Source organism: Amphiprion ocellaris, chromosome 5 (genome assembly GCF_022539595.1).
Source record: "Amphiprion ocellaris isolate individual 3 ecotype Okinawa chromosome 5, ASM2253959v1, whole genome shotgun sequence".
Taxonomy (NCBI): domain Eukaryota; kingdom Metazoa; phylum Chordata; class Actinopteri; family Pomacentridae; genus Amphiprion; species Amphiprion ocellaris.
Window position 1 is genome coordinate 30,280,919 of NC_072770.1, and position 21,662 is coordinate 30,302,580.

The 21,662-nt window shown below is 39.2% G+C and overlaps 1 protein-coding gene across 2 annotated transcripts; it reads left to right on the top strand.

The window, feature by feature from the left end:
• Nucleotides 1–9,110: 9,110 nt before the first annotated feature.
• On the top strand, nucleotides 9,111–20,332 carry LOC111577020 (nuclear factor of activated T-cells, cytoplasmic 2-like). 2 transcript variants are annotated; one of them, XM_023283082.3, is made up of 10 exons: nucleotides 9,111–9,473; nucleotides 10,065–11,064; nucleotides 11,264–11,435; nucleotides 11,976–12,178; nucleotides 12,879–13,051; nucleotides 13,476–13,616; nucleotides 15,592–15,647; nucleotides 15,978–16,110; nucleotides 17,498–18,151; nucleotides 19,787–20,332. In XM_023283082.3, exons 1-10 carry the CDS (start codon nucleotides 9,347–9,349, stop codon nucleotides 19,831–19,833), a joined length of 2,706 nt encoding a protein of 901 aa, XP_023138850.2. In that variant the 5' UTR covers nucleotides 9,111–9,346; the 3' UTR covers nucleotides 19,834–20,332. The 2 variants fall into 2 exon arrangements, with proteins under 2 accessions (XP_023138850.2, XP_023138851.2); XM_023283083.3 differs by having other exon boundaries at nucleotides 11,267–11,435.
• Nucleotides 20,333–21,662: the final 1,330 nt, after the last annotated feature.

Sequence of the window (21,662 nt, forward strand, 5' to 3'; positions counted from 1 at the left end):
GTATCTGTTGTGCCGCAGCTAATATTTAAGAGCTCATTTCTTGCAAGAATTGTACCGCAGCTAATGTATAAGAGCTCATTTTTTTTGCATTTATTGAACCGCAGCTAATGTTTAAGAGCTAATTTTTACATCTGATTTACCGCAGCTAATGTTTAAGAGCTCGTTTTTTGCATTGTGTATTGTACTGCAGCTAATGTATAAGAGCTTAGTTTTTTTTCATCTATATTACCGCAGCTAATGTGTACGAGCTCATATTTTGTATCTGTTATACTGCAGCTAATATTTAAGAGCTCATTTCTTGCATATATTGTACCACAGCTAATGTTTAAGAGCTAATTTAATGCATCCATTGTACCGCAGCTAATGTTTAAGAGCTCTTTTTTTACATCTGTTGTACCGCAGCTAATCTTTAGGAGGCCATTTTTTGCATTGTGTATTGTCCCGCAGCTAATGTATACGAGCTCATTTTTTGTATCTGTTTTACCGCAGCTAATATTTAAGAGCTCATTGCTTGCATGTATTGTACCGCAGCTAATGTATGAGCTCATTTTTTGCATCTGTTGAACGGCAGCTAATGTTCAAGAGCTCATTTTTTGCATTGTGTATTTTACCTCAGCTAATGTTTGAGCTCATCTTTTACATTGTGTATTGTACCACAGCTAATGTATAAGAGCTCATTTTTTGCATCTATTGTACCGCAGCTAATGTTTAAGAGCTCATTTTTTGCATCTATTGTACCGCAGCTAATGTATACGAGCTCTTTTTTTGTATCTGTTGTACCACAGCTAATATTTAAGAGCTCATTTATTACATATATTGTACCACAGCTAATGTTTGAGCTCATTTTACGTATCTGTTGTATCGCAGCTAATGTTTAAGAGCTCATTTTTTGCATCTGTTGTATCACAGATAATGTTTAAGAGCTCATTTTTTGCATCTGTTGTACTGCAGCTAATGTTTGAGCTCATTTTTTGCATTGTGTATTGTACCACAGCTAATGTATCGGAGCTCATTTTTTGCATCTATTGTACCAAAGCTAATGTATACGAGCTCATTTCTGGCATCTATTGAACTGAAGCTAATATTTACGAGCTCATTTCTTGCATGAATTGTACCGCAGCTAATGTATAAGAGCTCATTTTTTTTGCATCTATTGAACCGCAGCTAATGTTTAAGAGCTCATTTCTTGTATCTATTGAACTGAAGCTACTATTTAAGACCTCATTCTTACGTCCGTTTTACCGCAGCTAATGTTGGAGCTCATTTTTTGCATTGTATATTGTACCGCAGCTAATGTATGAGCTCATTTTTTGCATCTATTGTACCGCAGCTAATGTATACAAGCTCATTTTTTGTATCTGTTGTACTGCAGCTACTGTTTAAGAGCTGTTTTTTTGCATCTGTTGTACTGCAGCTAATCTTTGAGGCTATTTTTTGCATTGTGTATTATCCCACAGCTAATGTATACAAGCTCATTTTTTGTATCTGTTCTACCACAGCTAATATTTGAGCTCATTTCTTGCATGTATTGTACCGCAGCTAATGTAGGAGCTCATTTTTTTGCATCTGTTGAACCGCAGCTAACGTTTAAGAGCTCATTTTTACATCTGTTTTGCCGCACCTAATGTTTGAGCTCATTTTTTGCATTGTGTATTGTACCACAGCTAATGTATAAGAGCTCATTTTTTGCATCTATTGTGCCGCAGCTAATGTATACGAGCTCATATTTTGTATCTGTTGTACCACAGCTAATATTGAAGAGCTCATTTCTTGCATGAATTGTACTGCAGCTAATGTATAAGAGCTCATTTCTTGCATCTATTGAACTGAAGCTAATGTTTAAGAGCTCATTCTTACGTCCGTTTTACCGCAGCTAATGTTTGAGCTCATTTTTTGCATTGTGTATTGTAACGCAGCTAATGTATGAGCTCATTTTTTGCATCTATTGTACCCCAGCTAATGTATTTGAGCTCATTTTTTGTATGTTGTACCACAGCTAATATTTGAGCTCATTTTTTGCATGTATTGTACCACAGCTAATGTTTAAGAGCTCATTCTTACATCCGTTTTACTGCAGGTAATGTTTCAGAGCTCATTTTTTGCATTGTGTTTTGTACCACAGCTATTGTATGAGCTCATTTTTTTTCATCTATTGTACCGCAGCTAATGTGTACGAGCTCATATTTTGTATCTGTTGTACCCCAGCTAATATTTAAGAGCTCTTTTTTTGCATCTATTGAACCGCAGCCAATGTTTAAGAGCTCATTTTTACATCTGTTTTACCGCAGCTAATGTTCAAGAGCTCATTTTTTGCATTGTGTATTTTACCGCAGCTAATGTATAAGAGCTCATTTTTTTCATCTTTGAACCGCAGCTAATGTTTGAGCTCATTTTTACATCTGTTTTACCGCAGCGGTTTAGAGATCATTTTTTGCATTGTGTATTGTACCGCAACTAATGTGTACGAGCTCATTTTTTGTATCTGTTGTACCACAGCTAATATTCAAGAGCTCATTTTTTGCCTCTATTGTACCGCAGCTAATATTTAAGAGCTCATTTATTGCATGTACTATACCGCAGCTAATTCTTAAAAGTTCATTTTTTGCATGTGTTGTACCGAGGCTAATGTATACGAGGTAATTTTTTGTGTCTGTTGTACCACAGCTAATGTATTAGATCTAGTGTGTTACAGCTAATGTGTTATAGCTAATGTACTACTAATGTGCAGGTGTTGCAGCCAATGTGTTCCAGCCGAAGTGTTCCATATTGAGGAAAGCATTTGGCTACTGTGCTTGTTGGGCTGAATCCCATAGCTTTTTAAAAGTGAGGAACGGTCCCAGAACAGGTTGAAGTTCTCAATAAAAACCATGTTGAAAGCTTTGCATGTCGACTCCAGCCAGGTGTGCAGGAAGAGGATCCAGCTGAAGCTATCACAGGTATCCGTTCGCTCTCCTCGCCGACGTTCGCTCGCTCCCTCTGCCGCCGCTCTTCGCTCGCTCGCCCTGCCGACATTTGCTCGCTCTGCCGACACCTGTGATCACGTAGTTTTAGCTTGATCCTCCCCCTACACACCTGGGTGCAGTCTACATGCACAGCTTTCAACATGTTTTTTTATTGAGAACTTCAACCTGCTCTGGGACCGTCCCTCATTTCTTAAAAGCGATGGGGTTCAGCCCAACAAGTACTGTAGCCAAATGCTTTCCTCAATATCCAGTATGTGGTCCGCTGTGGATTGCAAGCATGACTGTTTCATAATCACTCGCCCACTCCCAAATCCTCCTCTCCCTCTCCTGTCACATCCCAGGACCAAGTCTCACGCTCCAGCCCTCTCCCCTCTTTTCTTTCCAACCAAACCATCCTAACTCTCTCACCTTTCCCACTTGCATGTATGGAAAGGCAGTTGGTTCCAGACTGCTCTACATGTCACTCCATCCCTGTGATTGTCAATCAGGCTGCAAATAGACAGAAAGCATGAAATGACAAAAATGAGACACAAAACCACAACACTAAGACAAAAAATGACAAAAACAAGACATAAAACCACAGAAATGAGACAAAGCCACAAAAAACGAGACACAAAACCACAAAAATTAGACAAAATGACAAAACCAGACCCAAAACCAGAAAAATGAGACACAAAGCCACGAAAATGAGACACAAAAACCACAAAAATGAGACAAAATGATGAAAATGAGACCCAAAACCACAAAAATTAGACAAAATGACAGAAGACCCAAAACCACAAAAATGAGACATAAAATGACAAATTAGACATGAAATGACAAAAATGAAACACAAAAAGAGGCACAAAAAAGACAAAACAAGACACAGAACCACAAAAATAAGACAAAATGACATGTCAAAGATCCACATGAATCTCACGACCAAAGGTTTCCCAACAGAGTATTGCATTGCAACAAGACGATCGATCGCTTCACCTGTCAATGGTCATAATGTTGTGGCTGATTGGTGTATTCCTATTTGAGCTATTTTGACCAAAACTGCCCGGCCCAGCCATTTAAAAGACAGTTCAAACAAACGATTTGTTGTATTTTACTGCCTTTCCAGTGTTATCCTTCATTAAAACCAAACTTAAAAGGGTAGCTAAAGGTCGCGCTTCGCTGCTGTATCGTCTGTTTAATCAGCAGTTGTTGCTGGAGGCAGGTGGAACCACGGAGAGATACAACTATAACTCATACTACAGAACATCTCTAACAAGATTTGCTGTAAATTTTGCTCTTTCCCTGTGTTCCCTGCCTTACTGGTGAGGGTGACTGTCACATGAAGCGTGACAAAAATAAAGCGTCGCCTGACAGCTCTGACAAGACGAGTGCAGCCTGTTATTCTGTGAGGATACCGCTGTGGCAAAGCACAAATTAAATAATGCAGATGTGTCCCTTTGCAAAAAGGAGTTGTGACTGATTTTGAGATGTTTCCTCAGCTGTAGACTTCAAGGTTTCCCTTCTGATCTTATTAGTTTTGCTATGTGGTGTCCTTTTTCCTGTTCTTCTTGTAGTTTAGGGTCTGTTTAACGTACAGCAGAGGATTAGACTGCAATCAGAAAGATGCTCTGGAAAAAATGCCCCTCTCAAAACAAGAAAAAACTTATTTCAAAGAACTTTTACCTTGAAATAAGTGAAAAAATCTGCCAATAGAACAAGTGAAAAATGGCTTGATAAGATTCCTTGAAATAATTTATGATATTTAGAATATTAAATCTTAAAATTAGCTGGGAAAACTTATTTTAAGCTCTATTTTACCAGGGTTGTCAAGCTTAGGTGTCTTAAAATAAGCCAGACATGCTTTTTAAAAAAGCAGTTTTTCACTTAAAAATTGATTTTTGCTTTCATGTTGTCAGAGAGGAGGACTCTCCAACCAGGGACCGCTCGCTGTGAAAAACGACACGGAGGCTTCCTTGTACTTGCAGCAAGGGTAACCACACCAGTGTAACAAGACACGTCTCGTGTAAGCTACAAAGAGGTGGTCCCTGTCATCCTTTATTTATACAGGTGGGGTTACAGGATAATGATATGCAAGTAAATGGGAGTGAATAAAGTTGAATGTGGGTGTGAGTGAAGAGCAGAAATAAAAGTATAATGGGTGTGGTAAATGCATAAAACATCATATGTTACAATCAGGGTTAACACAGTTCACAGTACAACTATTAATGATAATATAAAAAAACCTAACACATGTAACCTCCTAATTTGAGATGTATTAACCCTCCTGTTGTCCTCATTTACAAGCATCAAAAAATATGGTTTCCTTGTCTGAAAAACATCCAAAAATCGAGCAGAAAAATTGCCCAATTTTCTGAAAATTTGCAAAACCTTCAGGAAGAAAATTCCAGTAATTCCTTAAAAGTTTTTTTTTTAAATCCCCCAAATTTGGCAAGAAAATTCTTGTAAATATTTTCAAAAAATGAGTAAAAATCTTCCAAAAAATCCTAAAAATATCCAAAGTGATTACATATATATCAGTAAAACTTGTAATAATTTCTTTTAGAACATTCACATAAAACTCAACCAAAATCCAGCAAAATTCACTGGATTTTGGTTGATTTTTTTTGGGTGAATGTTCTTAAGAAACATTTTTAGCATTTTTTTCCACCAAAAAAATGTTCAAAGATTTCCCAAAAAATGTTGAAAATGTGGACATCAGAAGTTTCACTGTGAAAATATATTTTTTTCCCCCCACACTTTCAAACTTTAAAACGGGCCAATTTGACACGAGGGTTAAATTTATTTTGAGTTTTCTTGTAAAATTCAACTCAAAACAAGATAATTTCAAGATTGTTTCACTTAACAAGATATTTAAGATGTGTCTTAAAACAAGTCCCTCCATCTTGCTGAAATGTCTCTTGTTAAGTGAATTTATCTTAAATCAAGTGGGATGAGACATTTTGACTAAAAATAAGACAAATAGACTTGGTAAGATTTTGAGTTTTTGCAATGTGGAATAGACTAGAAAGGTGATCCTCAGACCAACTTTGAACTGAAGTGAAACCAAATCCTGCCAGCAAAATGTCGCCCACAGTATAACCAAGTCACTGTTGGGGTCAAGGGTTCAGGTTTTTCCTTTAATTTGTCACCCATCTGTATATGCATGGAGCCAAATGAGACCTAACTATATTTTTTAGCAATAGAATACATTACTAATAAAGTGTTGTTTATGTGATGTTTATGTGCAGGAAATGGTGGATGTAGCAATATAGCTTAAACTTTGTCAGAATTGTCAATAGTTGTTGCCACTCATTACTGACCATTCAACTGAAATGAACTGCTGGTGGCAAAATATGAGCCAATCTGAGCTTTGTCGCCAAGTTTAAACAAAGTTGGATTACAGGTTTTTTTAAAAATATGAATCTCACCTTGTCTTAAACCTTATCCAATCTGTTACGCATTGGTTCATAGTGAGGGTCACTTTGAGCTACATTTAACTGATCCTACAATCTCAAAATCATGTTACACAATACCATAGTCTGCTTAAGAAAGTGAGTTATGAGGTTAGGAGCTTAAACGTCATGATCGGCCATTTGGAATGGAAAGTATAACTTGCCTAAATTATAAAGAAGGAAGGAGAAAAGAGAAGCAAGTCAAAGCACATAATCTCTTTTAAAGCTTATCTGCTTTAGTAACTTATAGAATGTAAACTAAGTGATATAAGAAAAACAACACAACATCTGAAATTCAACACAAGGACCCAGAGCTGGGTCAGCTCTTTAGGTCAACTTAACAGCAATGGTCAAATTTAAAAAAAAAAAAAAAAAAGACATTATGTAAACACTCTGCACATATAACTTCAATGCTTGCTTAAATATTTCAATTTAATGTTATTTTATACTCAACTACAGTATTTTAAAACTAAATTAAAATAAAGTATTTTTTACTTCATCACATTTATTTGACATTCTCAAGTGAAGATTTGATATAAACCAACACATGATACAAAAACAATACACTGTTAAAGATCTCTCTGCTTGCAATTCCTTCATAAAAGAACTACACCGTTCGGGCTTCATCACAGACTGGTGATGATTTACCTTTCTAGATGATTTCGTTCAAATAACTTTGAGGTACAAAGGGAAAATTCTTTAATATTTTAGAAAAAATAAGTCTGAAAAGATTAAGACTAAACACCTCACAATCATTTAGCATTATATCTGTGACCCACAGATGTATCGGTATTAACAGTGGATTAATCTGACGTATAAAAACACATCATCCACGGGAGCCAGTTATGCAGAATGAATACTTTAACATTGGATATTCTAAGTACATTTTGCTGAAAATACTTTTCCAAATTTTAAATGCAGGACATCATGTTGAAATGAACTAAATTCACATGTTTCTGATACTTTTACTTGAGTAAAGGATAAGACTGCATTTTCCACCAGCGCTCAGCTCAGCTGTAGTCTGAGGGACACGCGAGGACATCAGCGTCCTCCTATGAAGACAGCACTGAGAGGTTCAGTTTCTCAGATTTGTTGTCCTGATATCTCCTCCCTGACAGTCACATATCAGTTTAGTCCACGTTTCATCTTACTGTTGCGACTCTCGCATGACTTCCATGTGACCTAAAAACTCACATGTGACCTCAGGTGACTTCACACATAACCCAAGTTCAAGAGGCCTCCGCTGTCAGGAGACGGCAAAACATCTTCATGATGAATGACTCAAGAATGTGACAATCTTGTTTTCTCATCTATATTTCCAGTAATGACTTCCTAGAACTGTTCCGACTTTTCTTCAGCAAAACAAACTTCAATTCTATAAGTGAAGGAAAGTGTAATATTTATCTCACTGAGCGGAGAGATCATTTCAGGATACAGGCATGTTTGTGAATAGCCTTACTGTCTGTTCAGATTGTATGAGGCTGTAATTTAAAGGGGTTAGTTCACCCAAATTGCAGGGAATTTTTTTTCAATTAACTGTAGTGGTGTCTACCCATAGAGATAATTATATGAGATTATAATCATTTGGCAAACATTTCATTCAGCATGAAAAGCAAAGCTTTAGCTGTTTAGCTATTTTCCCCCAATTTGTATTCAGAAGTGCTTTGTACAAAACTTGCTAACACTGTGAACTACATTACACAGAGTACGAGGGTTGGTGTTACTGGAAAGAGTCGCAGCTGCTGCTGCTCCGATGAGCACAAACAGAATTCCTAGAGGCTCTAGTGAGGGCTGAACTCATGACCCCTGATTTACAAGAGCGGTACTTGAACCACTAAGCTACAGAGAAATGAATGATGCCCGCTTGTCGGTTTAACATCCAGTAAGACTCATAAGCTAATCTTTGGTTGCCCACTCAAAATGACTTATCCTCTTAACAAGAAAAGAGGAAGAAATTAGTTTGAAGTGCTTACACAGGATCATGGAAAAATACATAAAACTCATAGAATGAATGGCTCTATTGAAACAGTATTATAATAATATGCACAGTGGAGAATATGGTTGCTCAGTATTTCACAACTATAACATCAGCCATTTAGAGTGAGAATATGATAAAGTGTCTAAATCTGGGTGAACTGATCCTTTGAAGCCATATGAGTTAAGGTGCAGCTAGGAATTGTACAACACTGCCTCTCAGTGGCCAAAAGCTGCATGCATAAATTTTTAGTTTAGTTATATTTGGCGGCCATATTCACTTTGACATTTTAAATAAACTCCCTGACACAACAATTAAGGAGCAGTCTATAATTTATTATTCGACCTTCCCGGTACTTGATGGCACTCTAGATCATGTATAAAGTGTGTCAGCTTTATGATATTAGGGTTACCACAGGATTTCAGTTCAATACAACTTTATTTGTCCCTGCAGAAGCAACAGTATGCACAACAGATAAAAGGGGAAAGAAAGAATAAATGTAACCAAAGCCTACAGTTTCTGATTTAAAACAATTTGTGGAATTGGTAGGAAAACAAAGATCTAATTAATACATTTAAATCTCTAAAAACAGTCAGTCGTGTGTCTTTACATTTTCATCGATACATAGGCTGCCTTTATATCTTGCAGCAATCAGCCTGCTCGATATACACAGGAAGAGATGAAGCACACACGCACACGCGCACACACGCACACACACACACACAGGTCCGCACCCTCTGCTTGTCATCTTCAGCAGTGACAGGAAACGTCTGACGCCGCTCGTTCTTTCTTTTTTTCATGTTGGATGCTTTACTCGAGCGGCTGCTGATGTTTTAAACGCATCTCACGAAAAAACTGCGACCACGGCTCGTTTCTTTAATTATCCAGCCTGCTACTTCATTAAGTTGCCGCCTTCTGAAACCTTGCTGAGAAGTTCAACTTTTGTCGGGAGAAAAGCTGCACATTCAGAGCTGGAGATGGCTTCTGGAGGTTTGGGGCTCACCGAGGGCCTGAGTCAAGACATCAGCCAGGAGGAGTTGGACTTCTCCGACCTGTTTCTCTATAATCCACCTGGGGATGACTTTCCTGTCGGTTGTGATAAAGGTGAGCATACAGAAATTAATGTCTATTTTTTTTTTTTTTTTTTTTTACCCTTAAGATAATACGTCCTTTAAATAAGGCAGTCTTTAATTCTTTTACTGGCGTTTTGTCACTAATCTGTTTTTCTCAGCTGAGAATTAAGTGATAAAGATGCTTTGGGATATCCACGAGCGCTTAGCAGTCAGGTACTGATGTTATACACTACTGTAATCATCCCTTCCTTGTTGCTATTTCAGTAACTCGAAAGAAAAATACATGTGCTGTCTTTTCTGCAGTTTTTTGACGTTAAAATATATTTTTCTTATTGTCACAAGGATGTTGAAGGAGAACAGCTTCTCTATGTTCAGCTAAAATATAAATTAAGATGTACATTTAGGTTATGAGCAGGATTTTGTGGCATATCTACTTTGAAAAGCAATCATTGGATGAAGTTACACAAGTGGACGCTGGAGTACAAATGTAATATTGAGAACTTTTCAGCAAGTAATAGTCTGACGGAGAGCTGTAATCTCTTATGTAGTTGTACCAGTAGCACAACTGTCAGGTATTTTTGACGTGTGCACTCCAATGAATGGTCTCATTGGTCTTTGGCAGATGACCCCGGTGCTCTCCTTCAGAATGACAGCCAGCCTCCTCTGCTGGTGGTCAACCACCACGCTGCGTACATCTCCACCTCCAGCCATCCAGCTTCCCGCCAGGACACCTCCTCCCACAGCCCCAGCACAGAAAACCTGTCAGGGGCCGTGTTCGACTGCTTGGGGTTGACATCAAGAGCCGGCAACATCCCTGCTCCCAGCCCCAGGATAGAGATCACTCCGTCGGGTGACTCTCTCAACTCTCAGCCCCTGGATCCGAGCCCCGGCTCCAAAGCCCTTGGAGCCTACAGGGAGTGTGTCAGCCCTGCTAGTAGTAACTCCTCCACCGGCTGGCCACCAGAAGCATACTCTCCCTCTGCCTCACCATGCGTCTCTCCTTCTGTTGGAGCAGGCTGTGGCGTGGGGTTGACTGCCTTGGACCTCTGCCCAGGCCTGCAGGGCATCCACACTTCTTCTACCCACTCCTCTCCAGGAGCCTCTCCTCGAAACAGCATCACAGATGAGACCTTCCTCCAGCCGCAGCATCACAACACAGCCACGCCGCTTCCCCACCAACGTTCACGTTCTGTCTCGCCGCATGGGAAACGCTCCTATGACCAGAGCCACTCCTGTCAGGGGGGCACGCCAGTCAAGCAGCGCTCCAGGAGCCCCAGCCCTATCCCATCACCCCACGAGCAGCAGGGGTCCTACTACATCCAGCAACACCAACCCCAAGCTGAGTTTCAGCCCCAGGCTCAGACCTCGACCTCAGGCCTGGAGGAGATGCTGAGCAGCCTCAGCTCCAGTCTGCCCAGAACGATGCCCTCTGCAGCGGTGAGGGGTGTGCATGGGCAGGTTCAGAGACAGGACTGTGTCTATGGAGAGGGGTACGACTGGGCCATTGAGCAGGAGAGAATAGGCAGGGCTGGACCTGATGTCAAAGCTGAGACCTTCTACATGCTCCCAGCTGCGTGGTCTGCTGCTCATCCAGTCCATCATGGTGGACGGTCCACATTCAGGTGCTTTGTTTGTCTTGTCTTATCAATTAGAAATACTAATAAATTCAAATGTAAGCCCAAATAATCAAGCACACCGCTTTACCGACACTGTGAAATTATACATGCACAAACTTGATTGCTATGGTACAAGGTTTGCAATTTTTAAGTTTAACTTGTTGATACATTTTTATTCCCTTTTCTCTCCCCATCTTTTCTCCAGTAGTCTCTCTGTGGATCCGCTTCCCTCTTTAGAGTGGCATTTACCCAGTCAGTCCGGCCAGTACGAGCTACTGATCCAACAACAGCCCAGATCTCACCACAGAGCTCACTATGAGACCGAGGGCAGCCGAGGAGCTGTCAAGACACCTAACGGAGGACATCCAGAGGTTCAGGTGTGACGACTTATGCGTGGACACAATGTTGGAAAGAAAAAGAAAGACAGAGGCCTTTCGTGTCACATATTCACATCAGAGAAATGTGCAAAGGGGGAGTGAGAGGTTGTACCTGTGGGGTGGTATTTCCTGGATAAAGTTGTGTTTGTGTAAAGCTGACAGCCATGCAAATGACAGAAAGAGTCTCACACCACGATCACCACCCCCACATTGTTAGTTATTAAGGCATGCATTGTGTCAGTTTGCTAAAATGAACAAACAAACAGTTACAAATCAGGTATAGTGACAAAACATAACTATTGACACAGGGTATACTTTATTTAAATTAAATAATAATCCTTCACTGTTGGCTTTCCTGCCTGTTACACAATTGGACTATGCAAAGCAGCGTTCTTGCTTTGCCAGTTAGATAGTGACCTGTGAAATCACCCCCACAGTGCCGTGTGAATTTGGTCTCAAGAGTCATACACTTTAATCATCTTACAGTTTGCTTAAATCAGCATGAAATGTCCATCTAAGTGCCTTCGTTGCCCTCACCAGCTCCGTGGATACCAAGGCACAGCTCCACTGGGGCTGCAGGTGTTCATTGGGACAGCAGACGAGAGGATGCTGAAACCTCACGCCTTTTACCAGGTCCACCGCATCACTGGGAAGACCGTCACCACACCCAGCATGGAGAGGATGATCAGTGGGACGAAAGTGTTGGAGATCCCTCTGGAGCCAAAGAACCACATGAGAGTGGTGTGAGTAAAACAAAGAGGTTGAGACTGGGTGGGGAATACACAGTTATGTTATAAAAAAAAAACTCGAGTCACTTATGAGTCAACATATCACCATGTGTCAGTTGTCTGTGACCTCATTGAAGCAATCTGCAAACACCACTGTGCTGTCTTTGCACTTCATCTTGCAGAGTTAGAGATGCAGATCTACAGTAACCTAACTCATCAGTGTGATGATGTGATAATGTGTTTTACCTTCCAGTGTACCAAATGCTCTCTTCTGTCTATACTCAGCCATGAAAGCTAGGGCTGCTCACGTCAGCCATGAGGTTATCGTATTTTTTAACTCCCAACACGTTGCTGTTGCTACTGTCGGAAACAAAAAATGCATCATTTCCTGTGTGCCAGAGACTTTTTTTTCCCCAAGACAGGCACTGAATCTTTGCAGCAGCGCACACCAACGGTTTGATGAAAGTGATGTATGATGAGTCACCGAGAAACAGTAGTAAAGTAGGTTTTTTTTGTATCAAAACGTCATAAATCAGTACTCTGAACAAAAGTAAGTTATACCTGACTAATCATTAGAAACAGAGACAGATCACATCAGCAACAGGGATTCTGTGTGAGCGGAAACGATGCTGCAGGAAGTTTCTAACAACGTGACAACTTTGTCGTCATTTTAGAACCCCCTTTTACCTTCTATGTTTTTTCCTACATTGCACAGGATTGACTGTGTAGGGATCCTGAAGCTGAGAAATGCCGACATCGAACTGAGGAACGGTGAGACGGACATTGGACGAAAGAACACGCGTGTCCGTTTGGTGTTTCGTGTCCACGTCCCTCAACCTGGAGGGACACTTGTGTCTCTTCAAGTGGCTTCTCATCCTATCGAATGCTGTAAGAAGTGTTTAATTCCTGCTTAGATGAAGAACTCTTTCCGCTGGGCCATGACATCCAGTTTTGTGGACCTTGCAGCAACATTTTTTTTGCTACAGCCTTTCTTAAGTCTGATGAGCAGTAGATTGCGGTGTTTGATGTTATCTGATGTTAGGTAAATAAGGCTGTGTACCTGGTATTACTGAGTGAGTTTGCTGACTTTATGAATCCTCTCTGTTTGTGCTAACATTACACTATGTTTTCAACATTTAATTTTATAATGTAAATGTCACTTGTGGCCATAGTGGCTTCTATTCAACAAAAATTACAAAGATTTGTGAATGCTACTATATGCCAAAAATATGAGCAGCCAACAGTGTTCCCATTAGATTTATCGCCACTCCTCTGTAGTCCTTCATAAATCTGTGTCTTCGTGTATCCACAGCTCAGCGCTCAGCTCAGGAGCTGCCTGCTGTTGAGAGACAGGACCGGGACCGATGCTCCGTACATGGTGGTCAACGGATGGTCTTAACCGGACAGAATTTCACATCTGACTCCAAGGTGATATTCTCAGAGAAGACGCAAGGTAAGATGTTATTTTTGATCTCCATCCGTTGGATCTTTTCAATTCTAGTCTCTAGAGGTACTCATATTTCTTGGCTGGTAAATAGCTACAAAAAGTCATTGCTTCTGGTCAAGAAATACACAACCGTTCAAAAGTTTGGGTCACTTAGAAATATACATTTTTTTGGAAGACAAGCAGTTTTATCAATGAAGATAACATTAAATTAATCAGAAATATAGTCTAGATGTTGTTAACGTGGTAAATGACTATTCTAGCTGGAAACGGCTGATTTTCAATGGAATATCTCCATAGGGGTACAGAGGAACATTTCCAGCAACCATCACTCCTGTGTTCTAATGCTACATTGTGTTAGCTAATGGTGTTGAAAGGCTAACTGATGATTAGAAAACCCTTGTGCAATTATGTTAGCACATGGATAAAAGTGTGAGTTTTCATGGAAAACATGAAATTGTCTGGGTGACCCCAAACTTATGAATGGTAGTGTAGTCAAATGCATAAACCTCTTAAAAACACAAAATGTTGTTTTTATCTTTATGAAAGAAAATTGTTAATCAGTCAATAAAAATGCTAAAAACTTTTGTGATCATTGTACAGAGCTGGGCTGGCAAACAAACTGCCAACCAGCAGGCCTTAAGTACACTCAAAAAGAAAAGTGTGGAAAGTTCAGTCTTGGTTCAGTCATTGTTAATGTCTTCATGTTAAGTTAAGCAGCTACTGGCAGTGGATTTGTATTTACCATCTACACATGAAAGTGTTACTAATAATGTGATTGTTATCTGTGTATTTTTAGATCACAACTTTTTATGATTAAAATAGACTAATTATGCTTATGTGGCCTCTCAATATCCTGCTCAAGTGTGTCCACCCCCACAAATAGTATTTATATTTTTTGATGATTTGCATCTTAATGGGGGAACATCAGCTTTCAGTGACACATGACTTCCTCCAGCCCCCACTTTTAACTTTGATAAAAAGGACCACTGGTTCAAACATTAACGTTGTTTCTGTCGGTGACAACTTTTATTTATTTCTAAATGGAAATTTCTCACCTTGACACTGCTCCTCCTGCCCACACAATATTGTAAGGTTGCATGGTTTGAGAGCAGGATAAGTGTAGCTGACTGCATATGAAGGCTCCTTGTTGCTTGGCGTGGGGTTTTATGCAACAGGATGTGGTTAGAGAGACTGATAAAGATTCAGACCCAGAGCAGAGGCTTTGTTTTTTTTTTCACTGCGTGGGTAGAAAACAGAAACAGCAGGTAAAAACTGACATGGGACTGAAACACTAAACCAGACATAAAAGAGAAGTCTGTTTTCCACTGTGAGCAGATGTGCTAACACACTGTACTGTCAATTACAGACATGATTATTATAATCTGATTTCTTCTAAATCCATGTACTTTCACAGTCAGACTTTTTTATTTTTCTATTCATTGTATTTTTTTTTATATCCACCACCAATCAAAAGTTTGGATACACCATCTCATTCAATGCTTTTTATTTATTTGTATTATTTTCTACATTGTAGATTGATACTGAAGATTAACACTTTTTTGTTTACAACATAATTCCATGTGTATCGTTTTGATGTATTCATTATTAATCTACCATGTATAAAATAATTAAATAAAAACCATTGAATGAGAAGGTGTGTCCAAACTTTGACTGGTAGTGTACAACAATTATTTGACTCTGGAAAATATTGGACAAGGAGCTTTAAATGATATAACTGTCTGGTAGATATGAGGCTGCACTGCAGTGAGCAGCTGATGAGCCTAACTTAAAGACAGCATATCAACACATAGCATGGATTGGTAAGATGGTAAAAAAACTTGAAAGCTCGTGCTTCTAAAACCCAGCAGTAGTCTAGCATATAACCACAACATGTTTCACATTAAATACGATATAACAGGTGAATTATTGAGCCTTATAGGAGCTGCATTAACATCTGCACACTGTATTCCTTCTGCTTCAGATGGGCAGCAAATCTGGGAGGTGGAAGCCACTGTGGACAGAGACAAAACCCAAGCTGTAAGTTAACTTCCTATATCTCTAGTGAGCCTTGCAATAATTTTACATAACTCACAATATAGTGCACCTTTTTTCAGATACTAAATATTCATGTCAACATTGTCTGGTACTATGACACATTCACAAAACAGTAGGCAAACACAAAAGCTGTGACCCAGCTTTTCTGACTGCCTCAATATGCTGATCAAGTATCATTATATTCAAAGAATTATATTTCTGATTTGGATTTTGATCTGAAATACACAAGGGATAAGTTTTGGGGCAGCCTACATCAATCCATTTCAACATGAAAGTGTGGCTGAATATTTTGTTTTGCTGTCGTGCCACTAGAACATGCTGTTTGTTGAGGTTCCTCCGTATCGAGACCGAACCATTTGCCAGCCGGCCAAAGTCAACTTCTACGTGATCAACGGGAAGAAGAAACGCAGTCAGCCTCAGCACTTCATCTACACTCCAGTGAAAGGTGTATATCTGCTAGCCATCACTGTCTTTATAGGAGGAACAGCTGTACCTTGAATGCTTGAGAAATAGGAAGGTGACGGAAAGGTCAGCAGTTCCCATCAGTGGCGTGGCGTAAAGTCAGGGTTGTGAGGAAACTGATCTCTGTCAATCTAATGCTGAAAGACGTGATGAACTACACTTAACCCTTCGCCTTGTTATCTCATTCATGTCAGCAAGTGATGGCAGAAAAAACACAAAGTGAACACTAATGTAGGTGTGATGTTGCTGAAAAGAAGGAACTGTGCGCTAGGTCAGCCGTCTCTGAGCAAGTCAAAGTCAGAGGAAATTGCAACATTTTAGCCAGATTAAATCTGACAGCTCTAAAATTTCAACCTGAAAACAGCTTAACCCTTATCCAGATAAATATTTTACACATCTGTTGTACAGTTTTACAAGAACTCTGTTCACATCTTAAGAAATCAGCCAGTCAGTTGTTGTTGGCAGCACACCGTAGCCCCAACACAAGCTGTGCAGGGGCGGCAAATCTCATTTTTTCTCAAGAGGAAAATATGTCGCTCTGCTACAGTTTTCACTAATCCGTAAACACCTACGTGACTTACCCGCAGATGAAATGCCATCGTACTACTTGGCAGATTTCAAAGGGCATTCCAAGAAATTAACACCATTACTGGTTTAGGTGGAAACACGGCTATTTCTACATTTGTTTAGGCAGGTTGAGGCAAATTGGGTACCTTAAAAAATAAGATAATAATCTCAGTGTTTTATCGTGAAATGTATTGGTAGAGCAGTCTGTTCATTGGTGCTCCATTTTGGTCCACACTGAAAAATCTTTAATACTGAATGGATTGCCCTGAAATGTGATGTAGAAATTTGCCACCAACAGAGATCCTAAAGATTTTGGTGATGATCTGACTTTTCCTGTGGTGCCACAAGCAGGTCAAATTTACATATTCATACAGAGTCAGCCAAAATAATGTATACACACATCAGGAAAAGAAAAACTTGCATAAATATTTCAGTACCAAATTTATTAAGACATCACGAGATTAATACAAGTTACCTTTGGCTGCTACAATTACAAGAGGTGCTCAAAGTGGTGGACATTGGCTTCCAGACATTTACGTTATGTTGTAGACGTCACTTGTTGATGCTACATTCATGAGGGTAATGCCATCTGTTGGGAAAACATCGTACAATACTACACAGTCTTCAAAAGAGGTATCTGTATGTATAGAAGTACTTATACAAATTAAATATTTATGCACGTTTTTCTTTTCTTGATGTGTGCATACATTATTTTGGCTGACTCTGTATATACATATTTAATGAAACAACTCAACATCCACAAGATATGTTGTGACAATTTAGTTTTGTTCTTGTTTTTTCAGCCATCAAAGCAGAGCCTCTGGATGACTATCAGTTGAATTCGTATGGCTACCTAGATAATCAGCCTCTGACTGGCATGTCAGTGAAGTCACTCTACCATCACCTGGAGCATGAGAACAACCTTCAAGCCTTGAATGTTCCCTCTACCCTCTACCACCTAACCACCGTAGACCCCCGAGCCCACGTGTTAACCACTGACCCACTGGACGACCAGCCAGTCTACTTCCAGTCCAGGGCTGGCACTCTGATCAATAGCCCAGTGCTGTACCACACTGCCAACCAACATTACAGCAACTGCAGTCCTGCCCTGCTTGGTGGTTCCCCAATGGCTTCCCATCCTGCTTCCGCTCCCAGCCAGTGCGTAAGTGCTAGGACCGCTGTTGGCAAACTGAGCGAAGGCCCTCAGGTTGGCGATTCATTCGAGGCTTGTTTGGTGTCAAGACATCAGGGATTCGCGCAGACAGGGCTGCCACTTGGAAAGTCGCCACCTTCAAGATACATTCAAGGTCAAACCCAGGGGAAGGCTGGAAGCCGGGTGGAGCCAGTCGGGCAGCCTCTGGCCCAGATCGGCTCCGCTAGAGGACGCCACGAGGAACGAGCTCCAGAGAAGATCACGGTCAAACAGGAGAACCTCAGCTATGCCTACCTGGAGGATGGTGAGTATTGTCATGCTTTTGTAAAGGGATCAGTATTCTTCAGATGGGGTATGGGAAAAATTGTTGAACATGTGTTATCCCTCTTACACCTTTTCTGCATCAGAACTGGGGGAGCTGGAGAGTTGTATAACCTCACTTCAAGCATTCTCATTTAATGCAGAGACTGAAAAACTGCTTTAATTTCATATCATGTCTACAGGGTGGGCCATAAGTTTCCATACATAGGAAAAATAAACATTTTATATCGGACAACCGTTTTTATTTATATAATGTGCTCTATATGATTACCATTGTTTTGAAAACACATATTAATCCATGTTTGAAGTTGAAGTTCTGCTTGTAATGGCGTTGGTGATACATTCCTTGAGAAGATTTATGTCTCGTATCTTCACCTGATACACCATGGCCTTCAAGTGCCCCCAAAGATAGCGTCAAACACATCTTCTAGGGTATCTGAAACATAAAAAATGTTTACATTATACATTTTCCTATGTATGGAAACTTATGTCCCACCCTGTAAAGACAAGACAGCCACACATTAATATAATATATAATAGATTTTTTTTCTGGGTTCAGTTTGTCTGGTTTAAAAAGTTTTTAACACAGGATTACTGCAATACTCAAAAAGGATATTGAATGTGTTATCGAAAAAGACAGAGTACACTAATAAATACACCGTGGAATGGGTGTTTCCAGTCTGCAATGCATACTAGCACACTGCAGCTGTACTACTTGCAAATCCTGCCCTGTGGTTTTCTATTGGGCCTCTCTATCCACTCTCCTGTCTGTTTCGTTCTCACTCACTCTCACTCACTCTCGCTCTCTCCCACACTCACACAAACACACACTTTCTGAAGCTTCATGAGCACACTCAGTCTCATTTGAGTTATACAGCTTGCTTGTAATTTACGATGTGTTTGAGGATATGAACAAGACAGAAGCAACGGCACCACGAAGCAAAAGAACGTGTGATTTCTCCTGACCATGTTTTCTGTGAGAGAAAGCTTCTGTTTACACCTTTGCGATGAAGGACAGAAGCAGGAAGTAAACTGTGTAGGCAAATATATGCAGACATACCTGTGGTTAAAAAAAAAAACAGCAATGTTCATTGTTCTGGTGTCTGATACAGACTGGGGCAGTAGTTGCAGTTTAGTTAACCACTGATGAGTGTCATAAACAAATTAGATAAAATGTAACACATAATAATAATGTAACTGCAGTACTTGATCCATGCAGACATTGCAAGTCATCACTGGACTGATTTATGTTTGAAACTAGGTCATTTCACAGGGGGGTCCTGGTGACTGAGGTCTGTAAGGCGCCAACCACAAACCTCAACACCCTTGGTTTAAGTGTGGTGGAGGACCTTCTTGCATCTCCCACCTCTCTCCACCTCCATTTCCTGTCTTTTTTACTGTAAGACTTTAAAATACCCAAAGCAATATGCCTTTGGCGACTCCTACTGGCAGTATCTTAACAAATAGCATAACAATTGATGAGGTTAAAGCAACATAACCTTTAGAAATACAAGATAAATTCCTTTAAACTGCTACCTGAAATAAGCGTCTCATCTTGACTAATTAAATGTTGTTGAGAAGATTATAGTTGCTCATCCTTATTTTCAATGTTTTCCAGTGAACGACATCATAAGAAGAGACATGACAGGCCACAGTGGAGAGTGATCCTGCAGCCCTACATCCGTCCTGATGTCCATCTCTTATAAAAGCTTAAGCAGCAAGTGTTGTCTTGAGGCATCAGGAACTATTTAACATAAAATCCTGATTAGTTTGGAAGAAGCTTGTATTTGTAAGAATTGGTGGCAGGCATTTTTGTCAAACAGTAGAAACTGATCCAATTACTGGCTTGTATTAAATTTATGTCAGGATTACGTCATGTTTCTGTAGAAAGGGTGGTGGTTTACTGGCCAGTCCTCTGCCAACCATCACGCCTCATTTCACTCCTCAACATTTTACATAAACAATGGCTCAGCTCTCTGTTAGCCTTCAAGTTAGCCGTACATTATAGCCTTTGAAAGAGAGTAGAACATGTGTCTTACCTTATACTGTGCATTTATTTTCTTCACTTTAACATATTTGACTTCACTTTGTTCATATAATTGTACAATTGCTCTTTGTAAGCATGTAGAAAAATATTTTATATTAAATAAATTCTGTTTATATGAATGAATGAATGAGTTTGAGTATTAATTGCGAGTATGTAAAGTGCAGATTTGAAGGGGAGATAAAATTCAATATTCTTAATTTACACACTTAAAGTGCTTCCTTAAATACATATTACAACTGCCTTTGAGTTATTTAAAAACTGTTCATGTATCAGGTAAATTATATTTTATTTAATATCTTATATATTTTACTATAATAATTTCTCTGAATAACATACTTCTGTTAATATTGCATGAGGTGTATCTGGTAATGTTTACCAAATACATACTAAATTAGATTACTTTTTCTTGGTTGGAAAAAACTCTAAGGCCAAAGGAAGGGTTTCTAAATTTTATAAGGTCTTCACATTACTATGTAAATTGTCTTGATTATAACATATCTTGTGAATTGGTGCTATATACATAGAATTTAATTGAATTAAGATGAATTGAAAAAAGACTGTTGACCTGTCCAGGGTGAACTGCCTTCGTCCCAAATCTGGTGGGATAGACTCCAGCCCCCTGCAACCCTACAGAGGATAAAGCAGTGTATAGAAAATGGATGGGTGGGTACTTCTTTTAAAGAAAAAATGTTTAAAAGGTGGCACAAATGATTTTAAATCATTTTGACTAGAGCAAGAAAATAATGTCTAAATATTAAAATATAGATTTTGTGTAAAAAAAAATTACCAACTTACTCTAATTGATTTTTTTAAAAGTTAAACTAATTGTGCCTGAATTGCTAAACTCAATTTTATGTAGATAGAAGTAGTGGAAAAAAGTTGCAATATTGCACAACAAAATATTCAATTACAATTTGCATTCAGGCTATGTCAGTGATTATTATTATTGTTGCAGTAGTTGTTGTTTTTGTTGTTATTGATTGATTTGTTCATTTATTAATATAGCCTACTGATAAACTGCTGAAGAGGTCAAGAAGTCATCTGTTGTAGGCAGGAATTTTCAGATATTATGGATGTGTGTAGATAGATAGATAGATAGATAGATAGATAGATAGATAGATAGATAGATAGATAGATAGATAGATAGATAGATAGATAGATAGATAGATAGATAGATAGATAGATAGATAGATAGATAGATAGATAGATAGATAGATAGATAGATAGATAGAAGTTTTAAGAAAATGCCTCAGTTACATTCCACCCAGGTAGGTGATCACCACAACTTTAAATACTATGTTGAATTTTTAAATTTTATTTGCCACATGCTCACACAATATGGGCAGTGAAATGCAAAATTACTGTTCTACAATTCTGACAAAACAAGACAGAGTTTAAGAAAACAAACAAGAACATTCTCTAAAAATAGAAAAAGACACAAATAATG